This window comes from Marmota marmota, unplaced genomic scaffold (genome assembly GCF_001458135.2).
Source record: "Marmota marmota marmota unplaced genomic scaffold, marMar, whole genome shotgun sequence".
NCBI classification, from domain to species: Eukaryota; Metazoa; Chordata; class Mammalia; order Rodentia; family Sciuridae; genus Marmota; species Marmota marmota.
Window position 1 is genome coordinate 19,564,157 of NW_025999913.1, and position 21,987 is coordinate 19,586,143.

Below are 21,987 nucleotides of genomic sequence, written 5' to 3' on the forward strand. Positions count from 1 at the left end.
TCCTATTTCCTTAACAATAATTTGTTTATTCAACCTGTGTATTACTAAATAACTACCTTTTTCTCTCAAATATTATCATATTCTGTTTTTTTTTTTTTGTAAAGTTAGCTAAAGCATTTTTTACTTTTTTTGTTTGTTTGTTTTTGTTTGTTTTGTTTTGTGTGTGTATGTGTGTGTCTCTTTTGGTTGTTACTTTCCGTTATTACTACATTTTATCTTATTCTCATCCCTTATGCACACACCAAATTTTTTTTCCAAAGAAAAACCTATTGTATTATGGATCATTTCTACTATTTTCTATTTAATTCATTTTGTAATTTTAAAATTTCTTGCTACTTTATTTCATTTTACTCTGGTTCCTTTTGTAGCTGCTTCTTTGTGTATCCTAGGCATTTCTTGTTCCTTAAGGCATATTTTTATTGTTAACATATTTAACATTAATATATATTTAATGCTATATCTTTTTCTTTAGTGCCACTTCAGGTACATCTTGCAATCTCCATATGTATCATTGATTCATGTTTATTTTCTTGTGATTTCCAATTCTCCATGTTATATAGTAGTGTGATTTTTAGTTCCAAGTATATGGGAAGATTGATATTTTTCCTATCTTTACAAAAAAAATGAAAACAACTTTCTATTTCTCTTTAGGTAGATTATAATAAAAAAATACTAGTATATGAAATTTATTCTTTTGCATATATTATCACATTTTCTGAAGCCAGGATTGAATTTTTCACATGGTTCAGTGTGCTTTGGGCGGGGGCATTGGATGTTCTGTGAAAACAAGAATCATAGATTGAGTTTGTTTATTATGTTGTTCACATCTGTAACCATAAGCATTCTTTCTTGCTTGGTATATAAGTATCTAAGAGTATTGTGTATTAAAAGGTTATCCTACAATTGTAAATTGAACAGTCTCCTAATTTTGCCAGTTTGTTGCCTTAGATTGTAGTTTTGTGGTCAGGAACATCTAAGGTCATAAATGTTACACCTTATTGGTGGATATTTATTTTATCCTTATGAGACATAGCTGTGTAAACTAAAGATCTCTGAAGCCACCTTTGTATTGAAGATACTGCAGTCTGACTAACTAGAAATCCTGGTTGTGGAGAGATGGAATGTTGCAGATCAAGAGCCAAAATCCTGGGCTATCATTAGTCCCTTTTAATAGCCATTTACCACCAACCTTTGTATCAGACCTGATATTGGCTACTAGGCAAAACTCTGGGAATGTAGTTAAAAGCTTAGCAGACTTCTAGCTTCTATCAACTGGAGAGCTAAAAATGTTATACCATCTGAAACCTATAAAAGAAGTTTCCCCACTCTGCTACAGCCTGCCTACCTTATACCCTCACCAATGTGTGTGGTGAGTGCATTGATTTATGTCTTTGCATTGATTTATGTCTTTCCTTTGTCCTGTGACTTTATAAAAGTTCATGTAACCTCTTCCGTGGAGAAGCATGTTATGCAAGGTGACCTTAATCCATGTACCCAGAACTTGGCCAATCATATTTGGCTCAGAATGAAGAATCTCTTCTTTCCTTTGGAGAAGAAACTGTTGTTTGTGTCAACAGTTGTATGTTTTCTGGAAGTTCTATTGTGTTCATTTTCAAATCTGGCTGGAATTAATTGTTCTTGTTCCTTGATTGAATATTTCAGTTTTTATCTCTTTAAACATTTAGTAAATAGATATTTTGTGGTCTCTGTCTTATAGTTCTTGTTTGCTGGAAGCCTGATTCTCCATATTGGTTAGTATCTCTTTAATTTGGTGACATTTATTATGATCTTATATTTAAATGTTCAAAATTTCTGACGGTGTTTCTAGTAAGTAATAGGTGCTTAGTAAATAACCACTTAATAAACAAATAAATAGCCTGTATAAACCTAGAGAACTTGGGTTCCAGGTGGTTCACACCTGGGGGATAATGGTTTAAAGGTAAACCACTGAATGGATTGCTTCTGAAGGGGGTAGTTTCTTTGTAAATCAATAGAGGGCACTGTGCACCTGCCTCACCTTAATTCCAGGTCACTTTTAATGAGATACCCAGACCAAGTAAATTTCCTCTGCTCTCCTCTCTAGAACCTTATAGAGACAACTTTTGTTCCTAGGAACTTTTGCTTGTTTCTTTCCCCCTCCATCTTATGCTTTCCCAGAGTGTTGGCTTAATGCTAAGTATCTTACTTCTATTTAAAAGCCTAGAATTGTCTTCCCCAAGGCGCAGACTTTAATTCTCAGAACTCAGAATCTTCTGATAATGATATTTAACCCAGAAAACTCTAACTGGTTTGTTTATCTCCCTAGCTTCAGATTCGAGGGGGTTTTTGTTGTTATTGTTGTTGTTTGTTCTGGTCAGTTCCGGGGAGTTTTCCTTGGTTTCTGCTTGTTTTGTTCTGTTCCTTAGGAAGGCAAAGATGTGTTCATGTTTGTTGCAGGTTTTCTAGTCTTTGGATGGACTTTGAAGAATACCTTCTTTTCCACATTGCCAACAGGCATCTTTACTGTGTCCCTTTGTTGTTTTTTTTTTTTTTGTTTGTTTGTTTTGTTTTGTTTTGTTTTGTTTTGGCACTTAAAATATTTTAATTAAATGCTTATTTTGATTTACAAGTCTTGGCTGAATGTTAAAAAACAAATTGATGATGATGGCAAGCTTCATCCATTAACTACTACATGGCACACAATCTGCTTTCAAAGCTATTTATCCTCTTTTTTTCTTACTATGGTAAAATACATATAAAAATTTATCTTTTTATGGTGAGAATTTTTTAAAAATTTGTTTTAATTAGTAATTCACTGATGTTAAGTACATTCACAGTGCAGTACACTAGTCAACATTTTCCGTACCGGATTTTTCTCCATTATTCTAAACAGAAATGCTGTGCCCATTAAATGCTGTTACCCCTTTGGCAACTAACATTCTGTATGATTTTGACTACTCTAAGTATTTCACATAGGTGGAGTTATGTGTTATTTGTTCTTTTGTGTCTTACTTATTTCACTTTGCATAATGTTTTCAATATTCATGCATGTTGTTTCATGTGTCAGAATTTCATTCTTTTTAAAGGTGAAATCACATTCCATTGCATGTATATGCCACATTTTGTTTACCTATTCATCTGTTGATGGATGTTTGCATTGTCTTTACCTCATTGCCATTGTGAATAATGCTGCTATGAAGACTGTTCAAATACAGATCTGCTTAAGTCTCTGAATTCAGTCCTTTTGGATATGCATACCTGAGAGCAGAATTGCTGGATAGTACGGCAATTCTATGTTTACCTTTTTGTGAAACTATCAAACTCTTTTCCACAGTATCTACAGCATTTTACATTCTTATTGACAATGCCCAAGCATTTCAATATCTTTAAGACCTTGCCAACATTTCTTATATTTCACTTAATAACAGCCATCCAATGGACGTGAATCAGTAAGTAGCATTTTGATGGCATGGAAATTTATTTATTTATTTATTTATTTATTTATTTATTTATTTATTATTGTTTTAATTTTTTTATTGTTGGTTGTTCAAAACATTACATAGTTCTTGATATATCATATTTCACACTTTGATTCAAGTGGGTTATGAACTCCCATTTTTACCCCGTATACAAATTGCAGAATCACATCAGTTACACATCCATTGATTTACATATTGCCATACTAGTGTCTATTGTATTCTGCCTTTCCTATCCTCTACTATCCCCCCTCCCCACCCCTCCCCTCCCCTCTTCTCTCNTTAACTCTTGTGCTATGGGTGTCCTATTGAGGAATTTGGAGCCCGACCCCACAGTATGTAGATCGTAGCCAACTTTTTCTTCTATCAGATGCCGTGTCTCTGATTTGCACTGTGTCCCTTTATATCCCTAGTAATACTTTCAGCTTTATATTGTTTGTCTGCTATTAATACTACTATACTTGCACTCTCTTGCTAAACGTTTTCCAGGCATATTTTTCCTTCATCTTTATGTTTTGTTTTAGTAGTCTTATTTTTGAGGGGGTGGGGGACTAGGGCTGAACCCAGGGGCTTTAACCCAAAGCCACTTCCCAGCCCTTTTTTATCATTATTATTTTGAGACAGGGTCTCACTAAGATGCTGAGGCTTGTTGGGAAAAGTATAAACGGCAGCCATACCCCAGAGAAAAAACCCCAACATGGTGCCTAAGCACCTCTTCTTCCTACCTTCTTCTTTTCTGCAGTGGCGCGAAAAGTTCCCACCCGTGTGAACTCTCCCGCCGGCGCCAATTTCAAATCTCGCTGGCGGGGAACCTTAGCCCCAATGAGAACTAATTCCTGGGCTCCGGAGCTGATATCTGAAAGAACTTGCCAATAAACGGGTTGCCTGCCATTTATCTAAGCCCTACCATCTCCCCCTCAGTTCTATATAAGCACACAGCTTTTTGCAATAAAATTGGAATTCTCCCGGCGAAGTGTCTTTGAGTGGGGAATTCTTTCAAGGCTGGCTTTGAACTTACAATTCTCCTGCCCCAATCTCCACAGCCACGGGAACCTCCCTGTGTCACTGCTCCTGGCTTTATTATTTTTTAAATTATGCATAATTTGTTTTCAGACTAATATGTTTGTTAAAATATAATCCCAATAATTCTTTTCTGAAACAAGAGAAGCCATGAGGAATATTTTATTACATGCATTTGATGGCTTTATTTAAAAATAGAAATGTCATAAGACCCAAGTATTATTCATAATTCAGAACAGATATGGTTTTCTGAGAAATGCAAAAGAAAACTTATAAAACTTCCTTTCATGACTTCACAATCCTCAAAATACCTTACAATATTACATTTATTGAAATATATATCATTATGTTAGGGTTCTATTATATGTAAACCTGAATTTTAAAATATCAGTTTTTTTAATACCCCTTTATTTAATTAATTAAATTTTTAACTTATTATAAGTGGTGCTGAGGATCGAAACCAGGGCTTTGCACATGCTAGGGAAGCACTCTACCACTGAGCTACAACTCCAGCCCAAAATATCAGTTTTTTGATTTGGAGAGAATTTTGGGGGGAAAAAACTGTCAGAGAAATCTACTTATTTATAAACATACTAGCCAGTTTGTTTTTAAGCTGGTAATCTTTTGATCTAGATAATACCCTTTAGCCCATTATCTAGTGGTCACTGCCTCAGAAGAGTTTAGAACAGTCTGAATTCAGGAGCTTTATTTGGACAATCTTCTTAGTATGCAATATATATGCTACAAGTAGCTGATAAATTTCAGTACTTCTAGATCACATTAAAATAAGAACAAATGTGTTCAGCACTTCTCTCTCCTCCTTCCCTCCCTTTCTTCAATGTAACTATCAGACCCAGCAAGATTTAAATGAGATTTTCCTGAATGCAACTGATGATATTGACCATGATCTGAGTCCTGTGATCCTGGAAGACTGCAGTGATTGAAGAAATCCTCCCACCATTTTTTGGTTCTGAAAATAGCTTCCTTCAAGGAATTAACCTTCACCATAAAACTGAGTTAATTCTCTTCTTGAATGAAAATTTCTCTGGCATTGGAAAATGTGTATTTAATGCAAAATTGGGTGCACATCTCTAGTTCACACTACTATTGATATTTGTCAACATTTATTTTACTAATATCTTTGCAGCTCTTCCTTCTAGACTTTAATACGGTCCTTTGAGTTCAGTTTTCTTGTTGAAGTAGCTATTTTTTTTTTTTTTAGTTGAGTTTTGGACTAAATGTGGGACATGGGAGAAAATAAAGGAGTCAAGGATTGTTTCTAAGTTTTTAAGGTGGTCTGAGCAATTGGCAGAAGAGTGGCCTTTCATCAGGATAGGCAAGAAGGTTAAGAACAATTTTTAAAACTTGGGAAAATATCAAGGGGCGTGGGGAGAAGGGTGCCCTGTCATTTAGTATGTCAGACCTTGTCAGCTCTAGGTCTGTTGATGAGTATTCCCCCTGGGCAGCTCCCGTAGTGCCTCAACCAGCCTCACCCAGTTTGGACTCAAGACTCTTCACATCAGAGCTCGGCAGTGAAAGAGTTTTCCCCTCTACTTCCTCAGAACAGCCATCCTCCCTCTTCTCAAGTCAGGCACACCCTGGGAGTCAGGCAGTGTCCCTGTCCTTCCTGAGCCCAGCACTGTTGTCATGTATGTAATATGAGCCACATACGCAGTTTTGAGCTCTTCGGTGAATCCATTTTTAAAAACAAGAGCCAAGTGATTCAATTTAATAATATTTTTATTGTGATAGAGCTAAAATGTTATAATTTCAACATGTAATCCATAAAAAAATTAATGAGATACTTTTGTCCTTTTTTACTAATAGATTGTTGAGATCTGCTATGTAATTTAGACTTAAAAGGCATCTAAATTTTGTTTTTTTATTGTTTTGGTTTTCTTCTGTGGTACTGGGAATTGAACCCAGGATGATAGTCTAGCACTGAACTAAAGTACCCTTTTTTATTATTCTTTTTTAGACAGGATCTAAGTTTTCCAGGCTGACCACAAACTTGTACGCTACTTGCCTCAGCCTCCTGACTGGGATTACAATCACCCAGCCACATCCATTTTAATGTTTAATTTTCATTGGAAATATTTGATCTGTATTTAGGTATTTAAAAATTCACAATCAAATTACATGTTTAGGTTGTACCTACTCATTTTCTTCCAATTGCATCAAGATTGTCTTTTAAGTTTAAAAACTGAATAATATTTTGAAATTTAGGTTTCTACCAGCTATATCCACTCAAAGTGCTCAATTGCCTCATGTGATTAGTGGGAAGTATTTTGATGACAAAACTCTAATCTATAAACTCAAATTCATGTATCATTCCTCTTTTGTTTCTCCAATATCTAGGAAATTTTTGAACATGTTTTGTTAAATAGACAAATGAAATATACTAAAATAATTACTAATAAACCTCAAATACCTACTTACACAAGTGAGAAAAAATAACTTGTTAACTTTAAAAATAAAAAAATAGATTCTACTAGGATCGTGTAGAAAAATAGACTATAAAGAGAAGATGCTGAGTTTTCTGGGGGTTTATTGGTTTGTGGGGAGTGGAGGAAGAATCAGTATGCAAATAATGGAGATCAGTTTGGGCAGTATAACTCTCAAGCAAGCCCTCAAGTTTATAAAACATTCTGGGGAGGAGTGTTGTGCACCCACCAGTGCTTTTAGCTACTCCAGAGGAGCCCAGGAGTTACCAATCATCTTGAGCAAGCTCTTAGCTACTCCAGAGGAGCGCAGGAGTTACAGATCAGCTTGAGCAACACTTGTTTTGTGAAGGGAATTAAACCCAAGGTCTTGAGCATGGAAGACAAGCATTCTACCAACTGAGCTACATGCCCAGCTCAACTCTTGCTGTCTATAAAAGGAAAGAAAAGAATGGGTGGAATCCTAGGAGAAGTTGTCCCTGTAATGTGGGTCAAAATTCTTCCACTAGCACCTCTAGTTGAGATCAGATAGAAACCATTCCTTCAACACCGCTTCCCCTGGTTGCTAATAGTGCACCTTGGATTCATTGAGTTACCCACTGATTCATGTGCTAAGTGGCTACTAACTGCCAGCACTTTACCAGGTCCTTTTTTTTTTTTTTTTTTTCCAGACAGGGCCTCTGCAACTCCTGGACTTAAGGCAGCCTCCTGCCTCAGCACTGTACCAGGTATATTTGCAGACAAAGAGGCAGGAGGTCTTTAAAAAAAAAAAAAAAAAGTCAGATGATTAAAACAAGGGAACTATATGCTAATACAATTGAAGGAATAAGAAATGGGTAGAAAGACATAAATAAAGTAAAAGAACATAATATTTTAATTTAGAAGTTCTAAATAAGGTTTTCAGGCCTGTCGCTTTCTAAGCTTATTTAGCTTCCAAGCCTGGAACTCCCAAATTCCTGAGAAACCTGTAACTCTACCTGTGTCCTGTTTATTAAACCTCACTAAATGGATTAAAGAAAGAGGCAATATTTGAAGAAATCTATAATTTAGGGCACTTTCCAGCACTACTACTGGATAGTAATAAAGACTACATTAGCATAAGGATCCCGAGAATTAGCAGACTACCCTGTGTGTCATCTACATGCCTTTCCATACCCACCCCTCACCAAAGTTCTTTATAAGAGGAGACTGGATCCCCAAACATGTCTCACTCTAGAGTAGCCCACATTCTTTCTTGAATTGATATTCCTTACTTTACCCCAAAATGTATGTCTCTAAGATCACCTGCATTCTCCTTGAATTTGTTTCTACTTTCCTAAGTAAACCTCTGTCTATCTTCTAACTAGGTAGGTAGAGAGCCATAGCAGGTAGCCTGGAATCCCCAGACGGGAGGTGTTCTGCCTTTTTTTTTGTCCTAGGCTTCCTTTATTCTCCTGCCTTTTCCTATCTTTTTCCTTCCTGCATATGTGTCTAGGTCTGGGACCAGGTCCAGGAGTGCTTGGTGGGATGGCCCAAAGGTGGGAAACAGGTGGGCTGAAGGGGGAAGGGCAGAATGGAGCACACAAGGACGGGATGACAGCCTTTTCCCTCCATGTAGGGAGGAGCCATTCCTGGGATGGGTTTCCTTGGCAATAGATTGGCACTGGGGCAGTTTCTTGATAAGGGTGGAGGGAGGGCTCTGAAGGAATTAACATCTCAATCCCTCAGGGGACAGTCTCCAACTTCCCAGACTCACTCAAAATTGGCCTCCTTGATCCGACCTGACTCGATTTACCTATCTCTACTGACTGACTGTCTGATTCTGGCTTCACTAGCATGAGCTAAAACCCTAGTTCAATTCTCAGTATTGTAGAAGAAAAAAAAAAATGTGTATTCCTCAATCATACTAGTTCTAACTCTGATGTGATGATTTATACTTCTGCACTCCTCTTTCTATGTCCTTTTGCAGTTGCAGCATGTATCCCTGGATCCTTCTCTTACCTTTATGAAAGTACATTTTGTGACTAAAGAAATCAGCTCATCCTCTTTGGGTGAATTTCTTTAGTATTTTACACTCTTTTTCTCTGCATTTCTAACTGCCTTCTGTATTCCTGCCATTTTCCAGTTAATCTAGTCTAAATTTAGTCTCATTTTCTTTCTCTTTTTCCTCTACTAAGTACACTGTATAATCAAAATTTTCACATTTTTAATCTGAGAACAACACAAGCTTTCTCTTTTCCAATACTGGCCCTAAATCATCTCTGCCTGAATCATCATTCTAATTCTACCACTTACTAGTAAATGGTAATTGAGGCAAAGGTACTCGCCTTGAGTACCTAATACCCTTTTCTGACAAATGGAAAAAGTAGTAGTTTTAATCACAAAGGGCTTTTAGGATTAGATAAGTACATACAAAACACATTAACTATTCTGAACGTTGCTACATTGTCTAAATTGGGAATAAGAAAGACAGACTTGAATTCCTATTCAATAAGTTTTCCTTCACTGAAGTGAGAAATACAAGTTATTTTGTCAGACAAATATGTGACTGATTAAATTCCCAGTGCACTGCCATTAAAGTGTCACTCCCCCTCACAGGCAAAGGCCCTTGTGCACAAGAACCCTGCTGCCTGCCCACTGGCTTGTGGCTGGGGCAGCCCTGCAGGAAAGTGTAACAAAGTACTGAGGAGTTTGGAAGCACCCTGAAGAAAGGAAAGAATTAGCATGTTATCAAATTCAGGAAAAAGAAAACAATAATGAACTAAAAATAAACTTTAAACACCAGATTTCCATTTCAGATTTTTTTTCTTATAATCTTTTCACAATTGCATTTAATCACTTGATTTTTGTACTTCACTCTGTGACTAAACTAGGTTCATTCCTTTCCAACTGAAATGATTTGGCCATATGAGCTAAGAAAATCTTTCCAGTGTTAACTCCCTTTAAGAACTGCTAGGTTGCTCGCTCTCTGTAGTGTGTTCCCCTTTGTCTTCCTGTTGTATTTGTTCAGTCTTTTAACATTAGGACACCCTGTCTTCATAATTATCTGGGAGACTTCTTATCCCCTAGATCTTCAGTATTCCTCCTTTTCCTCCTATTGGTCTAGAATATAAAGATCTAAATCGAAAACAAAAAAGTGAATGAAATTGGTCTAAAATATAATACAAATCTAAAATGAATACGAAGTGAATAAGGAAAATCTAAAATTAAATACAAGTACAAATCTAAAAATACAGCTTATCCAGAAGTTCTTAAATTGGCCCCTAAGTTTCCAAATTGTACCATGAGCTTCACAGCTGTGGCATCTCATACTTTTTAAAACCAAAAAGCAAACTAATCTCAATTGTTCCCAATAAAAAGGCTCTATTGTTTAAAATGTAAATTAGATTAAAGTAGCTGCCACATTTGCTGAAAAGCTGCTCTCAGGATTTGACCAATGGGACAGTAGGTCTAGAATACTTCCTTGCTCACGGGCCTACACAAATGGACCAATCAGAGTTTAGAAAAGTAATACCTTATTTGCATAAGATTGTCTACAAATAAGCAGAGTCAGAATTTAGAAGCCTCATTCTTCTCGGAGCAGCTAAAGATGCCTGAGCCAGCGAAATCCGCTCCTGCCCCCAAAAAGGGTTCTAAAAAGGCGGTGACCAAGGCTCAGAAGAAGGACGGCAAGAAGCGCAAGCGCAGCCGCAAGGAGAGCTACTCCGTCTACGTGTACAAGGTGCTCAAGCAGGTGCACCCCGACACCGGCATCTCGTCCAAGGCCATGGGCATCATGAATTCGTTCGTGAACGACATCTTCGAGCGCATCGCGGGCGAGGCCTCGCGCCTGGCGCACTACAACAAGCGCTCGACCATCACGTCCCGGGAGATCCAGACGGCCGTGCGCCTGCTGCTGCCCGGGGAGCTGGCCAAGCACGCCGTGTCCGAGGGCACCAAGGCGGTCACCAAGTATACTAGCTCCAAGTAATCGGTCGTGCCAATGCATTTATTAAACCCAAAGGCTCTTTTCAGAGCCACCCAACTGTTCTCGAATGAGTTGTGCACTAATGTAAAATTTGTTCCTGGCAGCTTGCACAGTTAGTTCTTAATAAAATGCAGCCTCTTGGGTGGCTGTCTACCAGCTGCTATTTCAGGGTGTTATTGTATGCGTGACTGTTAACAGAATCTCTTCCTGAAAACGAGGATGAGTCCCAAACTCACTCAGGCAGTATGTGAGTGGCCTTCGGCTCTTCATGAAATTGGTCACTTAATATGAGACAATTGACCATCTATGGTACAAGTGGAAGTTCCCCCGCCATGTCGGCCCCTTGCTTGTCTCCCTTCCTGTCCTTTGCTGCTCCGTTCTGCCTGTGATGTCAGTTTTTTTGCTTTTCCGGTTCATGTGCTAACTTGGATTTGGGCGACAGCAATCAGTACCTTTGCCTTCCCTGCTGTGACTAACAAACCAGGCATGTAGAAATTAAAACCTCAGTATTCAGATACCTCTCCTCATTAGAGTGGCAAAGGCTATCGGATTCACTTCAGAGTCTTCAAACCACCTCTACTTGCAAGAGTCTCCCCCTTTTCAGTCTGACCTATGTAATTGTGAATAGGAGGGATGAAGGGACTGCCACAGGTCATAGTGTGAAAAGAATAATTGTGGAAATGTTCTTGTTCTTTCTCTTTTTTGATGGGGATTACTGGGGGTTGAACCTATATTACAACCTGAGAGCTGAATACATGTGCTCTACAAGAGCTACACCCCACCATAAGGGGGGGGGGGTGTAGCTGGACCTTGGACCTTGAGGTCTGCAAGTCTACAAACCTGCAATCATTTAATGTCCAACAGACTAAATTCCAAGTAATAAACAGCTGAGCTTCCCTTCCTCACTTCTCAAGTCACTGTAGGGTAGAAGCTGTCATGAGGGAGGTGGGCTAGAAAAGTTTTCCTGGGAGCTCTTTATTCATAAGTGGAAATGCTACATCCACTCTAGAATACTATCACTACCTACAGAGGGTCCTTGAGAAACACTCCTAGCCAGCCTTCCCAGCCAGTTTGCTAGCCTAGCTTTTGTTCTTTGAAGAAAAAATAAATGTAAAGAGAGAAACAAGTATTTTAAAGTTACTAAATTGCAACTGCATTTCCACTGTACTCACTAAAGGTGTAGTTTCAGATGATACTGAAAATTCCTGGCCAATGGGGAATCCAATTTTCATTACAGAGTCACAGACCTCATTTTAAAGGCACACCTGACCATGTATCACCCATACCCTAAGCCTTTGTGCTCTCAGCACAAAATCAGAACACTGCTGTGGCCTCCAGCTCTGCAAAGTGTGTTCTCATCTAAATATGTAACCCAACCTCAGAATATTAATTTTCTGCTTTTTGTTTCTCATTTTTCTCATTTCTTCATCTTTTTTCCAGATTTTGAAAGTCCCAATGATTTCTTCAAGCTTTGAAATTTTCTTTGTCCAATTGCCCCCTGATTATACAAACCTCCCCAACAAAGACATTAGTTGATTGATCAAAAATTCCCGTCACAGCTAAATTATCATATTCTTGGAGATTATGGTGTCCAAGGCCAATCTCAGAAAGTTAGCAAGGCTGTAAGCAACTTAGCTAGACTGTGTTCCAACATACAAAATAAAAAGGGCTGGGATGTAGGTCCATGGTAGAGCACCCTGAGTTCAATCCCCAGTACGGAAAATAAATAGTGCAAAGCCTACATGTCAAACAAAGAAGCTGAGATTGATTTTTCAGAAAATAAAATGTTACTGAAAGCTCCTGAGCAGAGAACACATGATCAACTCGCTTCCAGTAGCAGGATCCTAGAAGAATTGGAGAAAAATAATATTGGTGAAAGATAACTGTTCAAACAAAAGAAAGAGCAGCAGTAATAGAGCAGTGGATACAGGAAACAAATCTTAGAGCAGTCCAAGAGTTCCCATGAATTATTTTTCCCAGTTTCTGTTGAAATTTCTCTGTGCTAAGTGTTGAGATTCAGCATCAAGGAAGACATACAAAAGCCAGCTCTCCTGGGATGACTAGCTTAGTCCCCAGAGAAAAGAGATGGTAAACAAGTTGACAACTGAGCAAAGCAATTCAAATAAAGTTCTATGAAGAAATAAAATAAAACCAAGGGCCATGATTGTGATGAGGTAACACTTTAGAGAAAGGAACCAAAACTCTCGGAAGTAAAAATTCTGGAATAACGTAACTGTTGGTACAAAAAGTCTAAAAGTAGAAAGGAATTTGTGCCTAAGAAATAAAAGGCTTATGTCTGGACATCTCTAATCAAAATTATGAGAAAGTGAGTGAAACAAACACCTGCTCATGTGGGAAACAAATATGCAAAAAGAAGGCTTATTTGTTTTGTGATAGCACAATTGGAATTTTAAACACTTTTTAAGTTGCTATGTGGAAAAATGGATTTTATAAAATTTAAAGTAGCAAGAAACTAGAAAAAAATGAGAGGTTATTTCAAATAATCATGGTGAAATTATTAGTAAGATTCAGAAGAAAACAAATAATTGATGAACTGCCTTATATGGATGAAGAAACAAGTGAGTGAATTTACTGAGCCCTTTATTTGTCTTACTCTGTGAAACAGAGTAACTGAGACTAAGTAATTGATAATGAACAGAAAGCTATTTCTCTCAGGTCTACAGGCTAGGAATTAAAATCTGGCCGAGGGCCATCTGCTGCTATATCATCTCAAGGCAGATGACAGGGCAAAAGAGAAAGGGGCTTAACTCAACCTAAAAGGTCTCCTAAATTATGGACTCAGGAACAACAGTGGCTAGCAAATTACTACAGACCACAAAGATAAAAAACACCAGTACATATCTTTATGGTTCAAATGCCAACTTCTTTTTCTGCATGCCTCTCAAATGTCATGAGAAATGAAAACAGTTATAGAATAACAATGATAACCAAACATTATGTTTATCATGACCCATGCACTGGTCAAAAGGCTCCACAAATAATTTTATTCAGTATCAAGCCTATAAGACAAATAGTATTCTTATTCATACATAGGTAAAAGGCTCAGAGAGGTCAAGTAACCTGAACAAAGACACATTAAGAGCACTTTTCAGGACTGTTTCCCAAACATCAAAGGGTATTGAGACTGTTTCCTGTAAACATATGATTATGCTTAATCACAGACTACTAAATATTAATGTCTTATTAAATACATTTATTAAAATAATAAATAGAAGAAAAATCAATGGGCCTCATGATAAAATGCATTTTAAAGTCTTCTTTCATAATAAGACTAAAAATAATATTGTGAGACTCAGTCTCTCAGGTCTCTGAGAATTTAATTCTTTCAGAATGGATAATCATGCATTCTGAAATATAACACTATTAAAGAGTTGATCTAACTACTCAAGAATATGTAGAGCTTCCATACTCAGAGAAGAAATGATGACAAAATAAACACTCTTATTCAAGGTGTTCTCCAATATTATGTCTCCCCTTATCTGTCTATCCTTAAATTTTGAGTCTCCAGATCTCAGGCCTTAACATCCTAGAAGGCAGGTTGTTGTCAGGAAATCCATGGTGCTCTGGGACGCCCTTGGGACCCTAAAAAGATAAAAGCTCATGAAATGTGTATGCCCCTACATATATTCTTAAGCACATTCTTTTCGGCAGTTTTTGATTCATATATTATGAAATACTGTTGGGGGCTGGGGATATAGCTGAGTTGGTAGAGTGCTTGTCACAAATCCTCAGGTTCAATCCCCAGAACAACAAAAGAGCTACTGTTCTAAGGGGCGACAGTAACCAGATTATACCAGTTTATACAATCTCATTTATCTGTAGCACGAAACAGGGCCTCAATACACTTCCTACAATGTGACACAAGATCCCCCAAAAAAGCTCTTGCGACCTACGTAGTAGTGCAAGATTTCTTAAAGGTTCCCTCCGAAAATACTTGATGATTGCAGACTATTCCCGACAGTCTGTACCCCAAAACACCTAGCTGTTGGAAACACTGTAACCACGGTACAAAACCCTTCCGCTGGCATAACCAAAATGTGCTTACAATAAGATAATAATGTAATGCAACCCTTTCGACTGAAAGGATGGGTGGCCCTGAAAAGGGCCTTTGTAGAGAAAGGAAAGCGACTGCAAGGACAATACCACGGCTCAGCCGCCGAAGCCGTAGAGGGTGCGGCCCTGGCGCTTGAGCGCGTAGACCACGTCCATGGCCGTGACCGTCTTGCGCTTGGCGTGCTCCGTGTAAGTGACGGCGTCGCGGATCACGTTCTCCAGGAACACCTTGAGCACGCCGCGGGTCTCCTCGTAGATGAGCCCGGAGATGCGCTTGACGCCGCCACGGCGGGCCAGGCGGCGGATGGCGGGCTTGGTGATGCCCTGGATGTTGTCGCGCAGGACTTTGCGGTGGCGCTTCGCGCCGCCTTTGCCCAGGCCCTTTCCGCCCTTGCCACGGCCAGACATGCTGAAAGGAGAATTGGGTTCTCAGCACAATAAGCTCCCCTAGCCGCCAGAAGGCTTTTATAATAACCTAGCGGACCTGTTTGAAAACCACAAGAGCAGGGGCGGGAACTCCAGTCGGTACCCGCCCTTCTGCATATTTGTCTCTGGCTCACAGGAACCGGCCCGGAGACCCTGAGGCAACCTAGAACCGAAAGTGCAATTTAAATGTGTGTGTATACACTCACATATTTTCTACAAACCTTGACACTTGCCCAACAATATGAAATAATACACGCTGTTATTCCTTATGAGATGCTTTAAATACAAATTGAATCAATTCACTTCTTTATTGTTTAACCTTCTTAAATGATTTTTACTGACTTATGGAGTCTAGAAACCTAAGCAGGGCTCTTTAGCATGCAGGCCTACTGGAAAAATAAAACTATGTGATGGCTACTGAATTACAGGATCAGGAGTGGAAAATAGAGAAAAAAAATTCCATGTTTATTTTTACTATCCTCCAGTTACACTTTAGCATTTTCTTCACCTGAGAACAATAGAATTGACAGGATATGTGCTACTAATCACATCACATTCCAGCTGTCCATATCCTAAAATAGCATTTGAACCCATCACACCCGCACTAGTAAAACTTGAACATATGGGCTAATTAGGTTTAAATATGTTAAAATTGCACTACCTTGGTGATCACTTCCTTTGTAATTCCATGTATAATCCTCTGAAACTTTATATAACATTCCAGGAAGGGACCCAAAAGGCTCATCCGACATGAATATAAATCCATGACACAACAATGAGTTAAGAATTCCTCCTCTAGAGGCTCCTCAAAGAGTGAAATGAAAGGACCTGGGCTTCATAAATGTTCAGAAAAGAGCACTAAATTCTATGAATGATTGAATACAAATTATAAATTAGAATAATCCGATGGAAATATATAAGTGGAAATGGCAATGACAACTTCATTAATGAAAGAAAAAATATTATTTTCCTTTCCTCCAATCTTAGAAAGTTTTCGTGTAAAAATAGCTTAAGTATTTCTTTACAATTGAAATGAAGAAAAAATGTTGTAGGAATTAAAGCTGGTTTCCATTTTTTTCCTTTTAAGGATAGGGGATGCACTGGGGATTGAGCCCAACGCTTGGCACATGTTTCCTAGGCAAATCCTAATCCACAAAAAAAAAAAATTTTGAGACAGAGTTTGACTAGATTGCCCACACAGGCCTGGAATTTGCGATCTTGTCTCAGCCACCCAAGTAGCTGGGATTACAATTGGGATGCTCAGACAGGAGTATGGGAATAAATTTAAAGGTGGAGATTGTTGAAAGAAAAGAAGTGCAAGTTCTATGAGTGGCAGAAGGACTTTCCCCAACCACATTAATTATTTAAGACAAGCAACAAGAGAGCACCAAATCTGTCCAGGCAGATCTGATCACAACTGCTTGCCCCAAAGTAAAGGATACGCTCATTTAAAGACATTTATATGTGGATAGATCTGCTCAGGGGTAGACATAACAATTTTAGGCAGATTTTTTTTTTTACTTTTTTTTTTTTTTTAGATGTTAATGGACCTTTATTTTTTACATTTATTTATATGTGGTGCTGAGAATTGATCCAGGGCCTCACACATGCTACCCAAGTGCTCTACAGCTGAGGAACAACCTACACTAGGCATATTTTTGATCTTGTGGAAATTGGCATAAACTCCATGAGAGATTTCGATATAGTTTAAGAATAGTTAATCTCTTACTAAAAATGAATAAGATTTCAGCCTTTGAATTCCTTGTTACTCTAAATATGGGATAGACACCTTGCTATGTAAATCCAGGCAATAAATAATTCTTGCTAACTTTCTTTTTATTCCCCATGTTCAATCTATGTTCTGCATGACCTAAAGGGATCACTGAGCCAGAGACCCTGACAGTTTGCAATTTACAATACAGGCATATCTCCCAAGTGATAGGCCAAATAACCTCTGGATGTGATGACATGCACCTCTAACACTTGTTCAGAATTTTCTCAACATCTAAAGGAGATTATCTAAAGCTGCACCCTCAGCTATTGAGGATATGAGAAGTTGTTATTCTACTGTGCAATATAAGGTATATGTGATTTTGTCCCAAGTGTATAGTTCTTTTGTCCTTCCTTACATCTATGTAAATCTGTTAATGTTTACTCAGTAATAAATGCTGGGTTTTCTCTCTTCTATTTGGTACAAAGGTATCCATTCATTACCAGAATTATTTTATTTCTTCAAAATGTGAAGGGAATAAAGAGCCTCATAGAGTCACATTTCTTTATTTTACGTTAAATAGTTATATGGTTATTGAACAAGAATTATATATCTGGATTAATATTGGATTAAAACCCGTAGGAAAACAGACAGTATGGGCTATTTCAGAGTTTAATGTTAGATAGAAACTGGAATAACTACTTCGTTCATAATTGCTATTTATCTTCAATGATGTTAAGGCCCCAACGGGTGAGGCTTTCATTCAATGCAAAAGAAATAACAAGAATCAAGTTCTCCTATGTCAGCAGTACTGCCCAGACTAACTGGTGCAGGAACAAGCATTTGGGAAATAATCATGATGGCAGAAGAAGCAACAGAAGGAGGTTCACGACACTCGTGGCTCCAGACTCTGTATATGGAAAACCCTTTCCTATCAATAATTGTATGACAGATGGATAAAACCAAATCCATACTTTGGATGTTTACAATCTCCTAGGAGGAAATTAAAATGAACAAGTATACACATAATATGAAATAGATTATAATGGCCATTAAAGTGATCAGTACAGGAATTTAAACTGGAAAGATTAAATCCCAAGGGATGGAAAATAACATATATAAAAATGTCAAAGTACATTCTTAGATTAGTTTAAAATATAATTTAAGCTGGGGAGAGAAAAAGGGGGAAAAATGGAAAAAAAAGATACAGTGAAACATTAGAGGTTATGATCAATATCATGTAACTCAAAAGAGTAAAATCGACACTCAAATACACATCAGTGTTTTTATACATTCCATGACAGTTGTAAATTACAGTGCAGAATGGTGATTCAATGCCATGATAAAAGACTTTGAATGCCTCATAAAAGAGAAATTCTTAAATCCTAAAACTACAGGAATATGGGGCATAAAAATTTGAAGTGTTTTGTTTTCATTGCAATAAACAAAATGAATTAAAGTCCATAAAGATGGCAGTTCATAACCAACAAAGATACTTTGAAAATAGCCAATGCAGCTGCAAAATAAGAGAGCCGGAACCACAACCATGAGGAAGAAGATAAAAGATGAATTTATGAAGAATCCTTCAAACGTGCTAATAGGCTTCACATGGTGACAAAGGAAGGGGAAGAAGTGAGAAACTGAAGTGCAAACTAGTTAAAAAAAAAAAAAAAGGCATTGTTAGTAGGTCTTTTAGGGATGCGAATTATAATGTTACTTAGATAGAGTTGGTAATTTGGGGGGACTGCCGTGTACCCAAAAGTCAACAATGATAAGGAAAAAGGACAGGACTGCAGGACTAGCCTTCTGAAGTGTCCACATAAAACTTACAGATGAATTTAAGGAAGGTAAGAAAGGCACTCCATTGGACAATTCCTGCTGACTGAAGAAAAAACTCTTCCTATGTGATGCAGCAGAAAATCAACTGTCATGAGTTAAATCCCTTTACATTGGAAAAACATAAGCTCCGTAGTATGTGAATAAATGCTCAAAGTAAAGTGACTTATACTAAGCGGCTTTCTCATCTCAAACATTTAGATTATTTTGAATTTTTTTTTTTTGACATTTATTTTTTTCCTAGTCCAAGTTAGGTGTGCTACATGATGTATTCACACATTTGTTGCTTTAGATGGGATCAAGAAAAGGACAAGATGAAACCCTCAGCTTCTTTGGACTTTGTACCCAGCGCTTTGTGTGTGTGTGTATTTTTTTTTTCTTTTTTTTTTCCAGATGAACTCAGGGGCACTGAACCACTGAACCACATCCCAGTGTTTTACTTAGAGATAGGGACCCACTGAGCTGCTTCACACCCCACGGTTGTGGAGGTTGGCTTGAAATTGCAAACCTCCTGCCTCAGTGTTCCCAGCCCCTGGGATTTCATGCTAGCACCACCATGCCCAGCTGCACCCAGCATTTTTCTACTTCACAGTCATAATGAAATACAGAGTGTACATGCATCGAAATGAACATAATGTGTGTGAGGGGGGCATATCTTATAAGAAGTGAATGAAATAAAATTAAAACACATTCTGCCGACAGTCCTATACTCAATATGAAGAAGCTAAGTGGTACCACCTTCCCTCAACATTTGCATAAGTTGTAAATGTAGTACTTGACTATAAAGAATGTTTTTAAACTTGTGTGGGTGTGGGTGTGGGTGTGTGTGTGTGAATGCTGACACATTCCTTCATCTTATTCCTGAATACCTTTTCAAAGTCCCTCTTCCACATCTAAAACATAACAGACCTAATCTGCAGAGGGTCATAAACATTTTACTGATTTCCCCAAGCACAGCCAGTTCAAAGAATTATTTTTTAATTCATGAAAGGGTTCCTGTTTATAATTTCCACTGAATCGCCCTGAAATAAACTATGGTTTCAATTATTATTTCAGGAAGATTACTGACTATTCCATTTCCTTAAAGAACTGAACATTTGAACTCCCAAAATTAATCTTCCCTGAAAAACCACTATGATGCTTGTTGAGAGAGAGAGAGAGAGAGAGAGAGAGAGAGACACTGTTCTAATGAACTGTTGTTCCAAACATCTGCTACTGTTGTTCTTGTGGAGAAACCCCAAAACATCCTGTTACTGCCTCTAAATTGTAAGATTTCCTGGATAAATCTGAATAAAAATCAAGCAATTGAATTTATGAAATGCCAAGAAGATATCATCAAACTGAAACTACAAACACAAATCTTATATTTTAAGCAAATATGTTCTCTTCAACCTGATAATATGAAGGGATGTTTTGACAAAAGCATAGGCCTATGATTTTCAAAAATTGACAAATAGAATATACGACTGGGGTCCTGGATCAGTATTAGGCTGGCATAGAATGACCAAGATCCTGCATTGAACTCCTAGCACTGACAATGGAACGCAAAAAAAGTAAACACATATAAATTATAAAACCCAAACTGATCTCAGTGAATGGTAATATAAAATTAAAGATTCCTTAGGGGGAATAGTCATTCAGTTTCCCTCCCTGAATTTCAACAAGCACATTTCTGGAAAGAGCTAAAACTCTTTAACCTGAGAAGCTGCGAGTGACATGGGAACCAATCAGCTTAAAGACATTCTACGCACTACCCTGTTGCAGGCCAATCCTCTTTTAAGTTTGGCTTGTGTTCACATACACAATCTTAAAATAATATCCTAACAGTCGCATAAAGAAAACATGAGGATAACTTAATAAAAACTTAGAAAAAAACACAATAAGGGAGATTCATTTAACTAACTTAATTACCATGGATTACAAATAGACACGGGGACGATTCCAGATGAACTTCAACAGCGATAAACAGCTCTTCAACGGAAAAGGTGGGTGGCTCTGAAAAGAGCCTTTGGGTTCAGCTTAGTACTGTTTCTAAGAGTTTACGCCCTCTCCCCGCGGATGCGGCGGGCCAGCTGGATGTCCTTGGGCATGATGGTGACGCGCTTGGCGTGGATGGCGCACAGGTTGGTGTCCTCAAACAGACCCACCAGGTAGGCCTCGCTGGCCTCCTGCAGCGCCATGACGGCCGAGCTCTGGAAGCGCAGGTCGGTCTTGAAGTCCTGCGCGATCTCGCGCACCAGGCGCTGGAACGGCAGCTTGCGGATCAGCAGCTCGGTGGACTTCTGGTAGCGGCGGATCTCGCGCAGCGCCACGGTGCCGGGCCGGTAGCGGTGAGGCTTCTTGACGCCGCCGGTGGCCGGGGCGCTCTTGCGGGCGGCCTTGGTGGCCAGCTGCTTGCGTGGGGCCTTGCCGCCGGTAGACTTACGGGCCGTTTGCTTTGTACGGGCCATTACAATCGAAAAGAAACTGTACTTAATGGAAAACTGAATGCTTACGACTTGCTACCTGTGTATATATAAAGAGAGGCACCTTCTGATTGGGCCACGCAGTCGTTACCTTGCAGCTAGCAGCAAAGGTATTGGTGGCGACATCCACTTCCTGATCACATGAACACTCTAAGGGTTTAACCATATATTAACATCTTCCTGACTCTCCCTAATTGTTTTCAACTCTTGCTCGCCTGTACTATCCTGAGAGCCTTTCAGATGCTTTCTCTGCTCTCTGCATTGAGATGACATGTTGCTTGCTGAACAAAATTCTTCAATTTTAAATTTGGCGCCAGAAATCCATTTTATCAACTTTTGAAAAGGGCACACTAAAATGTGATCAGGCAATTCTCATTCTCCTGCAAAAATTATATTTACATAAAAATCCTAATGTTGATTTAAAATTCCAGGTTTCTAAAATGCATCATGATCTTTTAGTATGAAATTCTCAAAACACCATTAACACTACCGTATGTTTACTACTTTAATACCACCCACGGGAACTACTATGGAAAATAATCCTATTACCAATTTGATTGAACAGCCTTAGGCAACATTTTAAGTCACAGAAGGAAAGCATGGGATGCTATTA

General features: G+C 38.3%; 3 protein-coding genes across 4 annotated transcripts; 1 reads left to right on the forward strand and 2 right to left on the reverse strand.

Moving 5' to 3' along the window:
- The first annotated feature begins 1,345 nt into the window (after window positions 1-1,345).
- Window positions 1,346-11,018, forward strand: LOC107149330 (histone H2B type 1-C/E/F/G/I). 2 transcript variants are annotated; one of them, XM_048799911.1, is made up of 2 exons: window positions 1,346-1,453; window positions 10,560-11,018. In XM_048799911.1, exons 1-2 carry the CDS (start codon window positions 1,361-1,363, stop codon window positions 10,863-10,865), a joined length of 399 nt encoding a protein of 132 aa, XP_048655868.1. In that variant the 5' UTR covers window positions 1,346-1,360; the 3' UTR covers window positions 10,866-11,018. The 2 variants fall into 2 exon arrangements, with proteins under 2 accessions (XP_048655868.1, XP_015349616.1); XM_015494130.2 differs by lacking the exon at window positions 1,346-1,453 and having other exon boundaries at window positions 10,464-11,018.
- A 3,854-nt stretch (window positions 11,019-14,872) lies between these two features.
- LOC125615617 (histone H4) lies at window positions 14,873-15,392 on the reverse strand. Its single transcript, XM_048799920.1, has one exon. It carries the CDS (start codon window positions 15,342-15,344, stop codon window positions 15,033-15,035), a length of 312 nt encoding a protein of 103 aa, XP_048655877.1. The 5' UTR covers window positions 15,345-15,392; the 3' UTR covers window positions 14,873-15,032.
- Window positions 15,393-17,623: 2,231 nt separating this feature from the next.
- Window positions 17,624-21,405, reverse strand: LOC107149318 (histone H3). Its single transcript, XM_015494118.2, has one exon. It carries the CDS (start codon window positions 21,357-21,359, stop codon window positions 20,949-20,951), a length of 411 nt encoding a protein of 136 aa, XP_015349604.1. The 5' UTR covers window positions 21,360-21,405; the 3' UTR covers window positions 17,624-20,948.
- Window positions 21,406-21,987: the final 582 nt, after the last annotated feature.

Coding starts and splice junctions, on each gene's coding strand:
- LOC107149318 (XM_015494118.2), bottom strand. CDS start 21,359: ATGGCCCGTACAAAGCAAACGGCCCGTAAGTCTACCGGCGGCAAGGCC.
- LOC107149330 (XM_048799911.1), top strand. CDS start 1,361: ATGTGTGTGGTGAGTGCATTGATTTATGTCTTTGCATTGATTTATGTC. Junction 1,454..10,559: donor AAGTTCATGTAACCTCTTCC/GTGGAGAAGCAT, acceptor GCTCAGAAGAAG/GACGGCAAGAAGCGCAAGCG.
- LOC125615617 (XM_048799920.1), bottom strand. CDS start 15,344: ATGTCTGGCCGTGGCAAGGGCGGAAAGGGCCTGGGCAAAGGCGGCGCG.